Source organism: Erinaceus europaeus, chromosome 8, assembly GCF_950295315.1.
Source record: "Erinaceus europaeus chromosome 8, mEriEur2.1, whole genome shotgun sequence".
NCBI lineage: Eukaryota > Metazoa > Chordata > Mammalia > Eulipotyphla > Erinaceidae > Erinaceus > Erinaceus europaeus.
In genome coordinates, this window is record NC_080169.1 from 101,200,997 (window position 1) to 101,218,065 (window position 17,069).

At 39.0% G+C, this 17,069-nt stretch overlaps 1 protein-coding gene across 6 annotated transcripts in view; it reads right to left on the reverse strand.

Annotated features, from left to right (window-relative positions):
* Window positions 1-750: 750 nt before the first annotated feature.
* Window positions 751-17,069, reverse strand: part of CEP41 (centrosomal protein 41) — a 46,224-nt gene continuing 29,905 nt past the window's right edge. For 3 of the 6 annotated variants that reach the window (XM_060196569.1, XM_007524205.3, XM_060196570.1), the window contains 8 exons: window positions 15,025-15,086; window positions 13,953-14,022; window positions 7,150-7,294; window positions 5,260-5,411; window positions 4,788-4,855; window positions 3,620-3,734; window positions 2,973-3,188; window positions 751-2,305 (listed from right to left, as the gene is read on the reverse strand). In XM_060196569.1, the coding sequence (XP_060052552.1) occupies window positions 2,172-2,305; window positions 2,973-3,188; window positions 3,620-3,734; window positions 4,788-4,855; window positions 5,260-5,411; window positions 7,150-7,294; window positions 13,953-14,022; window positions 15,025-15,086 (962 nt within the window). In that variant the 3' untranslated portion in view covers window positions 751-2,171. The remainder of the gene's footprint in view (window positions 2,306-2,972; window positions 3,189-3,619; window positions 3,735-4,787; window positions 4,856-5,259; window positions 5,412-7,149; window positions 7,295-13,952; window positions 14,023-15,024; window positions 15,087-17,069) is intronic. The other 3 variants (XM_060196573.1, XM_060196572.1, XM_060196571.1) reach the window with 2 other exon arrangements.

Below are 17,069 nucleotides of genomic sequence, written 5' to 3' on the forward strand. Positions count from 1 at the left end.
AAGAGGGCAAAGCACTACGGAGAAATTCATAAATACATACAACCTGACAGATCTCCCAGGTAAATACATAGCAGTCCTCACAGATTTGCTAGACAGATTTGCCCACATATATACAACAGTTTCTAACATAAGTGTTGTTTGGTGCTGGGAATGAATAATGGGAATAAAGAGAGACTATCATGGTTGGAAATCTAAAGACCAGTCAACTTTAGAATGGCATAGCCAGAACTTCATTATAGAGGGGGAAAAATTGCCCCCCTTAAAAATGTATATGCATCCAAAAAGTCTAAAAGGAAAATTCTGCCCACGCTAGGGAAAGTTGAATGTGGAAAATTTGCATTTTTAAAAAATCTATGCTGTAAAGAAAATAAAAAAGCCAGAGCATTTTGGCATTAGCAAAAGGCTGCACTAAGTTCTCAGGCAATAAATTTATGGGGAAACATGACAGGCTCCTCATTAAAGCTATGTGTACGTTGGCTGAATTTTATACAAGATTCTTGAATCTTGTGGAAAATTGGGCACGGCTTGACATCTGAACAATGTCCCTGGTTTGTTTGATTTCTAAAGCATTGGAAAATGTTGCACTTTGGAAATCAAGTAGAGAAGAATAAACACACTAAAACAGAACTGGGCTAAATCTGAAAGTTATTTTTCCATATGGCTCTAGGAGATATTTATTATCTTTATTTCTCTCACAAACAGAGCCCCTCTATGTTAGAAATACTGTGATATATATTTTTTTCCTCCTCCTCCTCCTCCTTCTTCTTTTCTTTCTTTTGGTGCTGAGAAAATAGTCCCGTTAAGGCTGATCTTACCCGCAGCCGTAACCACCCAAGGATAGGCAATTTTCAGTTGGCTTTTCTGAAGCTGGTTGCCATGACAAAGAGCACAATTTATTCCTTAGCCCCTTATCACAGCTACAGATCACAGACCATAAAAATTAACAAGGCTCTTTTCCTTTTCCTGATAATTTCAGAGTTCCTCAGCCTTACCTGAGGTCTTTTGTTCCCCCAATTAAATGGAATGAATGTCAGTCACCGAGCAATTCAATTAATGCTGATTCAAAATTCTGGCCCAAACCAGAATCTATAATCACAACCTCCTAATCACAGCTCAGTCCCCGAGAATGAAAAGTAAGCAGGAAATTGCACTAATTACTCAATTAGACTAATACTGTATTTTAAAGCAAGGGCTTAAAGGGTTGTCAGCTCTGACAAAGGGCTGTGGAGTCGTCCTTGCCTTTGTGTGTCCCACAGTTGCCCGACTGAAGCCTATGTTTTCAAGTGGCCGTAATTTCCACCCATCTCTGATGGATGGATGGATGGATGTGAGGAGGGCAGTGGAAATTTACAACTGATAAACCGACCACAAATGAGGGGTGGCTGGTGGGACGGGGGCGGGAGGGGTGATGACTTTCTCTGACTCTCACAACTGACAGGGCTTTCCTGTGAGGGGCCCTTGCTCACTCGCTATGTGAAGGCAGTTTCACCTGTCTGGCTGCAGAACAGCACAAGCCAGGAGCAATGTTCGGGAAGTTTCGAGAGCAGCTGGACGAAAACCTCAAGGCCGAGGATTCTCACAGCTAGCAGCTTCCAGACTCAGAGTACAGAGTGCTGGGAACTGAGTTCCTCAACCACTGAGCCCACCATGGCTGTGTGTGTACGTGTGTGTGTGTGTGGGGGGGGTAACTTTGGGGTACTTAAAACCTAGGACTCACCCACATCCCAGGGGATGGCTTCTTGGGCTGTGAAGTCTCCCTGAAAAATCTTCCAGAAACCAAAAACTGTGAGTGTGAAAAAGGACTGGTTGGAAAGAACGCACCAGATGTGAATGAAGTGTTTACAAAACAACATAGGCTATAGACCAAAGCAAGCTGCACCTTATTAAAAACAAATAATAGTAAGAGCCTAAAATAATTAGACTCTATTTTTGTTACTCAGTTGCAGAGGCTGGGATATTCTGTAAACAATAGGAAGGACACTAGAGCCTATCATGTCTGTTTTTTCCAAATCCTTCCTGAGCTGGGTGTGGGAGCCAGGGAGAGGGGAGCAATCCCACCACACGTGCCTCGGCCTTTGCTCTGCAGTTGTTTCTGAAAACGACCAGCTTGGGAACTGCCCAGGGGTTTCAAAAGGAGAGAGACATTTATTCAGCTAAGATACACAAAGCCTTTACTTCCAGGGTTTGACTTGCGCATGGCCACTGCCCAGTGAGCGGGGGTTCGAGTGGCTGGCAGGGTTCTGACTGCCACGAGTGCCTGGAACCTTCGAGTCTCTTCCAGAGGCGTTTGCTTGGCTCAGTCGGCCTGCGGGGAGCAAGAAGACAGGGGGTCGTGTGGGGTGGGGCGAGGGGGGGTGGTAGACAAAGCTGCAAGAATGATTACAGGGACAACCTGCCAAGTACACTTTTAAGTTAATGAAGTCTTAGGCTACAACCACTTTTAAGCTAATGAAGTCCTTTTCAGCCCCTACTTGAGGCTAAAGCTGACTCTTCACTTTTGAGACCAACTTGGAGGTGGGGAAGGGGCAGGCTTAAAAGGAAACCCTGGTAGTTCTTTCTTCCTCTCTGTATCGCCTAGCCAACCCAGCCTGCTCTTCATTTCGTCTTAGTAAAGAAGGGTGCAAGAGTGATGAGAGAGCTTTGAGCCCAAGGCAAGATCCAAAGTGGTTTAAATGTACATAGAAGAAATAAAAACTATCCAAGAAGGACTGCCACTATTCCTGAGCTGCCCATTTTCTTTGACAGACTCTTCTCTTTCTAAGTCTCTCTGCAATCAATGCCTAATTCTCACTTCAAACTGGGATCCCTTCTATTCAACCCCCCTCCCCACCCCCAGCACCTGCACACCCCCTGGCAAATACATTTAGAATCTGAATATGAGATTGAACTTTTCATATGATAAGGTGATGTCCAAGAGTTGCACATCTCAAGCTCAGCAGAAAACTTTCTCTCTAAAGGTCAAAACATCTTACTCAGGTTGTCTGTTGGGCCCTGTTCCTCTTCCAGGTAATATTCGATCTTTTTTAAGTCCTCTGGTGTGAATCTCCATTTATTCTCAGCTGGAAGGGGTGGCACTTTGGGGCTGGATCGTTTCCGGGTAGAACCAGGAGGAAGGGGTTGCTGGCAGGATGCTGGCAGGGAACCCGTAATCAGTCCTTCTGGAAATTTCTGAGCTAAAACTTTTAGACCTAGGTGTAGAAAATCATCAGAAAAAGTGGCATTACCACTGTGAGACAGAAGCTAGAAATGAGCCTGCGTGTCATCTTATTTTTGCTGACCAACTTCAGGTTGACCCAGAGATATGGAATCTTTCCTAACTTTGTCACTGAAGTTAGGACACTTTGTGACCGTAAGTATCAGCTGTCCTGTGGGGTTCAGAGAACCCCACCAGAGACCCATGTGCTCACATCTTCAGGGCTCAACTTTCCCACCGTGTCATTATTTTGGGAATTACAGACATGTGCCGGGGGAGCTCACAAGAGTGTTCTATCACCCCTGACTCCGGACTCCTCTCCCTTTTTCCAGAGTGCTAAGTTCTGAGAGGTGAAAGGTGATGGGGCTAGGGGTGGAAGGCAGTGAGAGTCTAGAGGGCTGCCCTGTAGGTCCTGAGCAGATTTACCTCCGGAAAGCATGAAGAGGTTCTCAAATCCTCGCTCGCACATGGTGGTGGCTGCCTGGCTGGCCAGTCTCTCATCATCATCGTACAGGATGATGATCTTGCCGTGGGCGTTTTTCTGAGTCAATGGGTTAAGGCCCCTCCACACTGAGCACACCGCCCTAGACTGTGACGAAGCCCCCCTCCCCCCAAGAGCAAAGAGCTGCCACGGTTTGTCTTCCTGAGGTCAGGGAGCATCAGCATTCACTCTGCCCATCACACCAGGAGTTACTGGATTATATTTTTTCCCCCTCCTGTGGTCATGGCAACCACACAAGCTGGTCATCTTTTCTTTTATAAACGCATTACAGGACCCAGGACAGCAGTAGTTACACACTTTTAAGTCCTCTGGCTCTTTTACCCATAGGACCTTGGGAAGTTAAGTACTACGATTTCCATTTTATAGACAAGGAAATGGAAAACTTTTATGTTCAAAGTGTCCACTGCAACCTCACTTACCGTAGTAACAAGTGGGAACCACCTGAAAGCTCAGTAGAGGAGAGTGATTTGGTAAATTTTAGTGAGTCTAAAAATGAGATTTACATTACATCAAAAGTGGAGCTTAGAAAGCACTTGTATTACACCCTAATATGAAGTGGGGAAAGAGCAAGACATTAAATTATAGCTAGAGCATGATGTCTGCTTTGTCAAAAAGAAGACATAGAACAGTCTGGAATAAAGTACATAAAAACTGTAGTTTGTTCAATTGTGTAGATTGCTTATTAATCATTTCACTGTTCTCTTTTGTATTTTCAGCATTTAAATAATTTTTACTACTTGAGTGGTCTTTTTTTTTTTTAATGAGCAAAGAAATTCAAAATTCAAAAAGAAAAAATTTACCTCCTAAATTTTTTTGGTAAAGCCTCTGGAAGAAAAAGTTTGGGGACTAATTATTAATGGGCCATAACCTCTAAGCTAAGAAGTTTTGGTCTTGTGCTGTATGACTTGTAAAGCATCTGTCTTAACAATCAGATACTTAGTAATGGCGAAGGAGCTGAATTCTAACACATGCTGAGCTAATTAATATCAAGGGTCCTTCACAGAATTTTCTTACCAGGAGTATGAATCATGATAATGTTTGATTCTTAAAATTCCCATACCATCCAGCTCCTTGAGATGCCACAAAGGATACATATTCCAGAATATCATTTGAGTAAGGGTTCATGGTCCTAGAAAGAGTTGCAATTGGGTAACTGTAAGCTGTAAAGAAAAGGAAAGAAAAAGAAAAGGCTTAGGATGCTTATAGCTCTTGGTACAGTTTGGTCCCAATTCCTATCTGGCTTAAAGTCTGAGAGTTAAGAGAAAGGCATATTAAAAATCAGTGGGGCATAAGCTGAATACTTTAGTGAGAGAAAAGAAACAGGACACTGAACAAAACATGCAGCTCTGCTAGACCGTGTCTGACACTGAGCACTGGGCCCCTGAGTCATCCAACCTCTCGTTGCTCTAGGGTAGATACCGCCAACTTCCAGACTCCCGTAATGGATCCAGCTACCACACGGTTTTCTTCACTGTTGGCTGTGGGATGCAGTTCAAGCCTGCACAGACCCAAGAATGGGCTCTGTTGTTGGGAACAAGACACTGTAAAGCCTTTTCTCTCTTACCTCCAACAATGTGGCACTGCTGGTAAGAATCCCTATCTCGTACATCAAGCAGCAGGAAGGGGCAGTCAGGATAAGGCTTGTCTTTGGTACTGGGCTCAGCTTTCTTCACTAGCCCTTTGTCTACGTCCAGCTCCCCAACACCACTGATGACACTGCAAGTGAAAAGTAGGCCAGCAGAAGTTGGTCAGGGCTTGGTGGCTTTAAGGTCAGTGCGTTTCTCCAGAACAGTGTGGGATTGAGTATGCTGCCATGCCTTTTCAAAGGCACTACACAAAGAAAAAGGAAAATGGACAGAATGTCTCAGGCCTGTCTCTGAAAGCCAGCTCCTGTGGATTCCTAGTCTGTCACAGTGGAGGCTAAAGTGGGAATCCACATGTCCTCACCTACCTTTCAAAGAACACATGTTAGGTCATTAGCATGAGGGGGGGTAGGAGTGCAAAAACTAGAGCACACGCTTCTCAAGCAATATGGCAGTGCTCCGAGAAAAAAGAGGAGAGTAGTTAATACAATGGTGGTGTGATGGATGCAGAAAAAGAAGAACAAGGGGAAAGAATAAGGTTGACAGGAGAGGGAAAAATGAAAGACACTTCTATATGTGGGATATACAATATGAAACAATAATGTTTTAAGTATTTCATGCACTTAGTGACCTTGCCAATATGAATTTTTAATCTGAATTTTTTCAACAGATGCCTGTATTTATTTTTATTTCATAGGTCACAATGTTGAAGTTTGGAGAGGCATTTGGGTTTGGGGACAGTCATATAATGGCACAGAAAAAGCTAGGGCTTAAATGAGGGAGGGAATTCACCACCGAGGAGTCTGTTTCTGTGGTGATTTGATTACTACAATTGGTCACCCTACTAATATGATAGGTAAAATCAGGCAAAAAATATGTATCAAAGTAATGGGAAGAGTAGGTGTTGTGAACAAAGTGAAATATCCATATTAGAATAAGATAATAGCTTCCCATGTGTGTATTAAGACACAAGTGTCAAACCACAAGCTATTCATAGCATAATTCCTTTCCTACCAGAGCAAATCAAAATCTGTATTTAAATCTCTTAAGTACCGTAACCATGACCTATACAGTGTGGACTCTGTTGAACAAAGTATTTTATAAAGGACTGCATCCTCAGTGGAAGTCTTGTTGGCCTACCTTGTGTAAAGGCGGTTTTAGAGTCCTTGTTGCAAGGAATAAGGTTATAAAACAACGGTACTGATGATAGCCATTCCTTGAATTTATTTCTCTAGTAGAGCTGTTTCACCAGCAGAAGGGGTGCCAAAAATCTGCACCTTCTTGTGATCAACAGTTAATATTTGTGAGACAGTGTTGTATTATATAGCACACGGAGTTAGAAGGGCCAGCCATGTGCAGCTGGAGAATCGACGCTGAGGGCTGCTTTTACTCTCCTATACACCTATTAAATATCAGAGTGCTGTATGTGACACTCTATTTTTCTTCTGATTCTGGACAGGGTAATTATAAGCTGCTGTAGACGGGAAGGGGGGAGGGGGGAAATCATACTCTTGAAGTCAAAAGACAGTTGTAAAGCTCAATGTTAACAGCAGGCTTGCATATACAAAGGCTGAGAAGAAACAAGGGTGAAAGTTGAGCATCTATCAATATATTCCTTGATTTGCTGCTGCTAATTTCACTTGTGTTATTTTGTTAGATTTGGTTTCTATTGAATATTCTTACATGAAATAAGATTGCTATGAAAAGATTCAAGAGGTGGTGTTTATACAGGGAAAAAAGTAGAAGGGCTGGGAGGAAAATTGGGGACTTTGCTGCTGCCAATCAGTTTCTAAGGTAATTAAATCACTGCAATTGGTCTCTCGATTAGTCTGAAGGTGAAATGCAGGAAAACATGAATCTGATTAGAGTACCTCTGAAGAGTTGAGCGGCTGGAGTCCCCTGTTCCTGCACTATTTATGAACTGGATGGGGCTTGGTGGCTGCTCACCCGGGCTTCCTTGCCCGTTGGTCCTGGCTGTGATTTCAGCATCTGGATCGGAAGTCCTGGAGTCACTGTCTAAAATTTGCAAACAAGTAAGGACTGTTACCCTCAGAATTTGCATGTACATGGAAGGCATGAAATAAGGCCAAGAAACCAAATAACCACTACTCAATTGTTGTATAAGTTCTAACATACAGATTCTCCAAATGTAGCCTGTGGATCTTAGGAGTCGCTTCAAAAGCCTCTTTTCAGGGGATCTGCATGCTAAAAAACTATTTTCATGAGATTAACATCATTCCTATTACTATTATCACTAGTGCACTGTTATTTGGTACAACTGAAATAATTAAAACTGCTAGTATCTAAGCAAGAATCAGGGCACTGGCACCAGATTTTATTAGTAATCATCCTATTTTGACCAATATTTGCAATTAATAAATATGACAGTCACACTAAAAAAAAAAAATCTCTGGTGAAACATTAGTGATTTTATAAAATCTCACCCTAAAGTATACACCTATTTACTATTCTGTATGAAGAAGTGGAGAACCCACATACAGCAAATTCACTATATACCAAATACTATGGTTGTCTCAAGGAAGAAATCTCACTGTGATTACTGTTGCTTTTGAACACCATTTTCACTTGGATGAGAAGCTGGCAGAAAAAAAATACATACTTATTTAGACATGTGCATTTGATGAAACTTTTCTAAAAAATTATCTAAATGAACTTGCTATTCTAAAGAAAACAATAGATGGAGATTGTTGCTATGATTAACTTTTGAACAAAAATCAAGAGTTTTAGAAAATGTATTTGTCATCAGGAGCTAGAATGCTTCCTTATCCTTTGTCTGAGAAGCTAAGCAGTGAGGTTAGTAAATGTGATTTTAGAAAAATATTGTGTACTGAAATTTGTCAGTATTTAGAAGACCTTCATAACTAAGTGAATCCATATTTTCCAAATGACCAGTAAATGATCCTACAAAATCATGGATGGTAAAACCCACTGCAAGTGCAAACAAACCAGTAGATTTTTATGTAGCAGAATATGAAAAGTTCATTGACAACAGGCTCACATTCCACTTTACAGCTAACCTTTAAGGAACTAGCAGTTGTCAAGTTTTGGTGTGACAGCAAAGAAAAATATTCACAATTATCTGAAGGGTTATTAAAATATTCCTCCTCTGTTCAACTATAGATCTGCACAAGCCAGACTTTCTTCATATATCTCAACCCAAAAAACATTTGCAACAGAGTATGTGCAGAAAATACAAGAAGCAGCTGCTTTGTTTTAAATCACGCCTGAAGGAGGTTTTTTTTAAATATAGAACAATGCCATTCTCAGTAATGTATTTTTGTGTTGAAAATATATTTTGCATAAAAACATTATTTATGTTTGCAATGGGGTTAGTATCATTATTTTAAATGACACATTAATAAACTTATTTAAGTTCTCAGTTTGATATTTTAATACCATAAATATAATTCACATTAGCCACAACTTTTCCTGGTCCTCTGTAATTTAAAAAATGTAGAGGGAACTCCACAAAGAATTTTGGTCCATACTCCCAGAGGAATAAACAATAGAGAAGTTTCCAATGGAGAATATGGGACACAGAAATTTGGTGGTGTTAACTGTATGGAATTATATCCTTATTACATTTATACCCCTTATAATCTTGTAAATCAATATTAAATCACTAATAAAAAGAGTGTAGAAGGAGACTGATATAAGAAGTTTGTTAATTCACTGTTCTGATCAGTACCGAAGAGAAGAAATAGAGATAAGAGATTGTTATAAGAGGAGGTTATTAAAAAAAATTATAAAGGGGGTTATTAACATTTAATTTACATATTATGTATTTAGAAATCTCAAGTAAATCCTATGATAAGAGAAGTAAAGTTAGATTAAAAAAATAAATAAGGGGGCCAGGCAGTGGTGCACCTGGTTGACTGTACACATTACAGTGTGCAAGGACCTGGGTTCAACCACCTGCAGGGGGAAAGCTTCACAAGTGGTGGAGCAGGGCTGCAGGTGTCTCTGTCTCTTTCCCTTTCTGTCTCCTCCTCCTCTCTCAATTTCTGTCTCTAATAATAAAGATAGTAAAAAAAAAAAAGGATTCTTTAAAAATAAATAAATAGGTATAAAAAGAATATTTCTCCATATGCCAGTTGGATAACAACAGGAAAAACAGCTTGTTTACATTAATGGTTGCAAATATAAAATGTACTCTCCTAGAAAATGAATCTAGTAAGAAGTGTAAAGGGCCTATAAAACCTAAAACGTCTTGAGCCAGAGATGGCTCATTGGGTAGGGTGCTTGCACTGCTATGCTCACAACCCAGGCTCAAGAACTGGCATCACGTGGGAAATGCCTTGGCAGTGGAGGATATGCCAGTGCTGTAATGTGTCACCCTCTCTCTATCTGAATGAAAAAGTGGTCTGGAGTGGTGAAATCACACATGCACGAAGCCTCAGTTCCACCCACACAAAGCAAATGCAAACTCTAAAATCTTCTCCAGGTCTTTTCTGGGGGAAGACAGAGAGAGATGGAGACAGAGATAGAGACAGAGAGAGGGAGGCTGCTCTAGAAATTGAACCCAAGTCCTTCTAAGTGTGAAGCATGTGCTCTACCACTGGAATCCCTCCCCAGATCCCCTTTAGATGTCTTACAGAATTTTACTTAGGGACACTAAAGGAAATCTAAATGAAGGGAGTAATATTAAGTTGCAATTTTCTCACTAGGTGGCTAAAAGTAAAATGATATTAATCTTCTCCACATTTAAATTTTTTAACCTTTATATACATCCCAATGGGAATTTTTTTCTTTCAAATCTTAAGATTTTTACATGAGAAAAATATACATATGCTGTTTGGAAAACCTGCCATATATATACACGTCAAATAGTGACATATACAGAAAAGACAAATGGTCAAAATAACGCAGAGCAACAATCATAAAATGGACTATATTAGAGAACACAGAAACAAATCCTCGAACACATATGAAAACGCAATCCAAGTTCAAGGTGACAGCAGATGTCAGTGGGGAGAGGGAGAACTCCTGAATAAATGGTCCTGGGATAAGCTGTCGACTATCAAGTGCAGGGAACCCCCTCACATCTTATACCTAAATATGTTAAGAGATGGGCTGATGTAGAAAACCTAACAAACAAGCTAGTAGACGGGAATACAAGTAAATAATTGATCTTATTTTGCATTTTACAAGGCCAAAGCAATTAAAGAAAACACACCATGAAAAGCTAACAGATTAAATCATGTAGAAATGAAAACCTCATTTACGAAAGGAAAAAGAAAATAAAGCACATTAAAAGGTGAATAACAAATTGGGGGGAAATATCTGTGACATACATGGATGAGAAAAGATTAATATACTTAATTTATAAGAAGTTCTTACATTAAGTAGTAGCTCTTTCATTGAAAATGCATCGTGTGCACAAGGTAAAAATGCAAGCCAGATTAAACTGTTAATGTGAAGCCTTCCTCTGGCTCGAGAACTGCAGGTCCTCAAGCCTTCCACAAGCGAAATACCTTACCATATTTATGTCTCTTTCCAGAAATAAAACAACTACATACATGCCTTTGCATATATTTTATTTCCTTCCCTTTTTACATAACCCGAAGAATGTCTTTCATACTGTTTGAGGCTTTGATGTTTTATTTGCTTTTAATGTTGTATTTTCACATAATATTAGAGCTTAGGAATCATTCCATTCATCAAGTAAAGATTTTTTGTTAATTTTTTTTAAATTTTATTGCCATCAGGGTTATTGGTGGGACTTGGTGTAGGCACTATGAATCCTCTGCTCCTGGCAGCCTTCTCTCCCCCCCCCCCCCCCAGAGCACTGATCCGCTCAGTTTTATGGTGGTATGGGGTATGGGGGATTGAACCTGGGACCTTGGAGCCTCAGGCATGTAAGTTTTTTTGCTTAACCATTATGCTGTCTACTCTCTTTTGTTTTCCTTTCTACTTTATTTTTATCAGGACAGAGAGGAATTGAGAGGGAAGGAGAGATAGAGAGGGAGAGAGAAAGATAGACACCTGCAGACCTGCTTCACTGCTCAGCATCCACCCTGTGGGTTGGGGGCAGGGGCTTGAACTTGGATCCTTCCTTGTGCTTGGTGATATGTGTGCTTAACCAAGTTAACCACTGCCCAGCCCCCTCAAGTTAAGATTTTTCTCACTCATTTTCAAGGCTGGATGGGTTTCCATTGTGACAATGTTTGGGTGTCCAGGGATTTTGCAGATAGAGATCAGATGGAGAGAGGGAGAGTGGGGAAGATAACATAGCACTGAAGCTTTCCAAAGTGTAACATAGGCCAGACTTGAAACTGGGATTTGAGCATGACAAAGCAGGCATTTTCCCAATGAGTTACCTTGCAAGTCTATGATGTAGGACTTTTACAAATTATTAAATTAATGATGAGCATTTTATTAGGATAAAATGGGAAAGGACATATTCCCAAAAGAATAAATATGACCAACACACACAGATGCAAAACTCTATCTCGCTATCAAAGAAAACCCAAAATATAACTATATTAGATACCATTTCCATCTATCAAAGTAGTAAATACTTATAAAAATGATGATCATTCAGCACAGGCTAGGATGGGGAGAATGGTCACATTCATTCGTTTGGGAATGTGAGCAGGCAGAACCTTTCTGGAGACACTGTGGCACCAACACTGAGCATCTTAAAAATGCTTCCAGCCTTTGACCATTTGCAGAGACTTATGTTCAGGAAATAATGAGAATCACACAGTCTTGAATTTACAATGCAGCGTTATTCTGTACAAGTGAAAAATTAGAATCATCCTCATAATGCTCAACAACAGAAGAATAATCAAATAAATTACAGTATCTTCAAATGATAGACATGACAACAAAGCCTTTACAATCAAGCTTTTCAAGTCTACTAATGACACAGGAAAGGATGCATGCTAAAATGCTCTCTGAAAATTACATAATATAAATCTATATACAAAGAGTATGGATTTAGTTAAGGAGCTAGATAAGTCAAAAATAAACCAAAATGTTAACAGTGATTACTAGTTCTTTTAATTTTCATATATATATATATATATATACATATATACATATATATTTGTTTCCTAGTTTTCTAGAAATATACTTTCAAGTCAGAAAAAAAATAAACATCACAACAAGGATATTTTTATTTTATTCCTTCAATGATAGCTAATATGCATACAGATACAATCTGTCCCACAGGCATTCCTGAGTGAGTTATTCTGTGTAGAGCACTAGAAAAAAACACTAATATTACTCACACATTATGGTGTCCTACTTTATAAGAGCCTATTTTGCTGTGCAAATTTATCTCAGAAGAGAAAATTGCATGTGCCCATATGTTCTGGGGCTGCAATTTCAACAATGAATTAAAGGACAAATCCAGGTTAACCAGGTTAAAATTGGGAGTGCTTGTATGAGGAGACTCAATTATCTCTGTTACAAAGAACCCTTATTTCTCTGCCTTGTGAGAAGCATCTGTCAACGATAAATTCCTGTCTTTTTCAGATTCTCTTTATCCTCCCTAACAAAAACAAGCCCAGGGAAATGACAGTTGAGTTGCACAAGCCCAGTGTGCAGACTTCCTGAGAAACTTGTCTTGAAATCAGAAGTGAAATTCCTGGCCTGCATCAATCTTAACAAAACACATTCCGTGTTAATACACAGTCACACATTGATTGCTGAGTACATCGGGGTAAAATAAATACCTTAACTGTAAATTCTTTTCACAGGAGTACAACCAAGAGGTTTTATGTTCGGCTGGGTATTTAAGAAAGGAAACCTGGAGCCTACCTATCTTTCTAGCCTTATCTTCTACCAGACATCAACTCATCCCTCAGACAGCAGTCAGACTGGATTACTCTCAACTGTCCAGACACCCTCGGGGTCTTTTCTTCCCCTAACTTTGCTTCTCAGACTCAGTAACTTCCCCCTTTTCTTCTAGTACCTGCAGAGATTCTATTCCACTTTAAGGTACAGTTCAAAAGCCTTAAGGAAGCCTACCTTGGATTTCTGTGTGACAAGTGCCTTCTTGGAAATCCCATAGCAGGCATAGGTTGACAGTGTCTTTACTGGAGAAACATAGCTTTATATCCTAGATCGGTCCTTACTAGCTGTAGTGCCCTCAGAAAATAACTTAGCCTCCAGGGCTTGGGCTTCTCAGCAATATATACCTTTCTTCTAGAGTTTTTGAGAAGATTAAATCTTCTCATGAGAAAATTCACAGGAAGTGCCTTGTAGAAGATATGTATATATGATAGATTTTCTTTCCAGTCCTCCATCAGGAATTCCTGCCATATCAGTAGTCTTGCATTTCCAATCCTGCTCCTAACTCAACCAACACACATGAACATGTGCTTGTAGACACACCACCATACATTCCATGCAAGCAGAAATATTCCTCTGTGTAATCTCCTATCACCTAACTCGAAAACCTATAATATATAGACAGTACTAAAAATATGTTGAAAAAAAGGTAATTGGTAAAAACTAGATTTTTTTTTTCTTCCTTAGAATAATTGAAGCACCAGACAGCATTTCTTGGAGAACAACAATCTAATTTCAAATAGATACATCAAAGTCCCCAAGCCCTGTTAACACAACAGCCAGCGTGGACGGTGTGAGTACTTCAGTCAAATGGTCCATCTGTTATTTCCCCCACACCCTTGATTCTCATTACCTTCTAGTCTTTGAATCTCCTCAGCTGTCACTTCTAGTGTTTGATCAGATAGGGAAGCCACTTGGATGACCTGATGGGGGGGGAGAATGAAATGTGTAGATACGTGCATGTCTGTTTGTCTTTAAACATAGGCAACTCTGTCGTTTACAAATGACAAGGAAACATCAAAGATTTCTTGTTTGAGAAGCTGTCAAGCGTCCTCAACTGGAGACTAAACCTCATGTCCCCTTACTTTGGGAGTGGTTAATTCCAATTTTGCAGATGATGATTCCAGAAGAAAAGATCCATTCAAACACTATACAACAAACAAAAGCCCAAAGATAATTTACAGCAAGAAAATGAGTAAGTTTAAATCCATGTCTACATATATTCTAGTCCCAATTTAACAGGCTATTCCTTAAAAATATAATTTTTTAAAAAATAGAATTGAAAATATTAATTCCCCAGTAAAGAAAAAAAACAGAATTAAATCTGCAACTGTTCATGCAATGGAGAAAAAAGGGGGACAATGAACATACTGATCATAATACCTTCTACTTATACGCAGTTTTTAAAAAATACTTTGTACAACTTAGTCCATAAAATCCTAGACCTTGAATTATAACAGTGGAATGTTTTTCTAGGGACTGGAGAGATAGTTTGTCTTAATTTTCAAATAAAAGAATAAAATGAATTGCCCAGGGTAACAGAGCAACTTACGGTAGAATGACTTGGTCATAGAAAGGATATTTCAGAGAACAGTGTCCAAACAGTTCAGTGTCCAAAATCCTAGATTCCAAATACAATTAAATGTACAAGGAAAATAAAGCCTGATCCATAAATTTGATGATCAGAAGTAGAATGAACTTTTTTTTTACTTTATAAAATTATTATTTAAAATAAAGAGGAAATTTTCACACCATCTTTGGAGGGAATACCTGTCACACACCAATTAATCCTCAACTAGGTGATATATATATAAAAAAAAATCAGAAGAAATTTCTCTGCAAACATTACCTAGAGTAGAATTTAGAAATACATAAAGTAACACAATTAGATAATCTTTATTCCAATGGAAGATCATTAAACTTACCAGCTGAGCAAAAGTTGTAACTTTTAGTCTCTTGAAAAGTTCATCTTTTTTGTATCTATAATCTGAAAAGCAGGATAGGACAAATGTTCTAAGTTTATTTTGCTCTCCTAGAGTTCTTCTTTCTAGTCAACAAAGTCTATGGTCTATATTTCAAGTGGTCTGTTTTTATATATGCCATTTCCATCATCATGATACCTTTAAAATTAAATGTGGAAACCTTCTTATCGCCTCTTCATTTCTTCCCCTTAGCTTTGGACTAAAGTTGAATTTATGACACACTTTTTGATTCTACAGACTTCACCCCTTGCTCTTAGTCTTTCATTATCATATTGTTTCCCCTGCTTTGGCCATACTGTGTTGCATCCATTCATGTAAACCACATGAAACTCTTTCCAGGGCCACAGAGGGGGAGAAATATCAGTATTTTATAAGTGAGATCAGAGACCCAGAGACACTGAGTTGCCTCTGGTCAAACAACGGGCAAAGCGCTCATCCTCTACTATTCACACTCTGCTCTGCAATGAGAACAAGTGTGCTCCTGAGGTCCCAAACCATGGTACATCTATAGGGCATTTCACACACAACGCTGCACACTAAGTATGACTAACCCTAATAACCTGTTACATACCAAGTTCTTATCAATTCTACATCAGTAAAAACCAACCCATTCAGTTTTCTGTGATGTAAGAATTTCTTCAGCTCTATTGGATAATAATTGGGAAAGAGTTAGCATTACTGAAGTGGACAGCTAAACATTATTAGGATGGTAAATTTCAGGTATGTGGCTTTTTGTAACCACTATTTTAGAAAAAAAACTAAAACATCAATATGGTTGCTACTCAGTGCTATCTTTACAGTTCTGAGGTATCACTCAAGTACACTTCTGCACTTAAGTTCAAAATTCTTCGTATGACATTAAAATTAAAAAAAAATTTTTTTTAGCCAGTCTCACTTTGTCTGGTACCTGTCCCACAACGGTGTATTAAAAATTTTAAAAACTGTTTTTCTTAGATTTCTGGAGATGACTGCCAATTCTGAAGAGTCTTCAAAATGCTCAACTCCCATCCACCCTTACCCTTCATGCCTCTTCTGGATTTTTAAGTATACATTTAAAGACGGCCTCATTATTTTAGAATTACTGAAGGTTAGCTGGATAATTACTATGACCTTCACAGCATGCATGTCTCATAAACCCAAGACTCCTAGCAACACAGGAAAGGATTAAAAGTATTCAGGATCATTTACCTGGAATTACTAATCATTTCCATGAATTAAAAAAAATTAAAAAAAAAAAAAAGAACTGGCCAGATAGGGTCTAAGAAGGATAATGTCAGCAAGGCTTCTCAAACGCCTAACCACTCAGGAGTCAGGAAATGCTACTACCTTAAGAGCTAGCAAGTTAGAAATCTGTCAAGACTCTTTCTTACAGGGAATGAAAGTTTCTATATTCTCAATTGTCTTAAGGAGAGCAAACTGATGAATAACTTATTTGAAAATTCTCACAACAGCTTCTTTGGAGTACAATGTAGCAAAACTTAATGCAAAGGGAGCTTCTGAAGCCCACTGGGATGAAGACCAAAGTAGGCTCAGCCTACTTATACTTCAAAAACTACAGCTCAGAAACTACAATCTTTGTTTCATTTGTTATGAACTTGTTCACCAAAACTCATTGATTTAGACCAAAATGGCACCCACTGAAAAATAACCAACAGCTTTCAAATAGTTTTTCACTGTGGCATTTATCCATTTATATTCTTGTGGTAGAGTTACATAGCTTAAAATACCATTCCCAGTACAAAACATGAACACTAAGAATCCCCTTTAACTAAATAGAGATAATCTGAAATAAACAAGTAAAGCCAGGATTTGCTATAATGTAATGATTGGCATTTCTAATGTCCTTTTGCAAGCACTAGAAATTCCACTGCACGTTTGAGTCTTAACTTTACATACCTGGTTCTGGTTTAGAAGGACAGCCATCATTAGGACTTTCTGACATTATTACTCAGAGGTAAAAGATCAAACAAGACGTCTGAAAGTAAGTT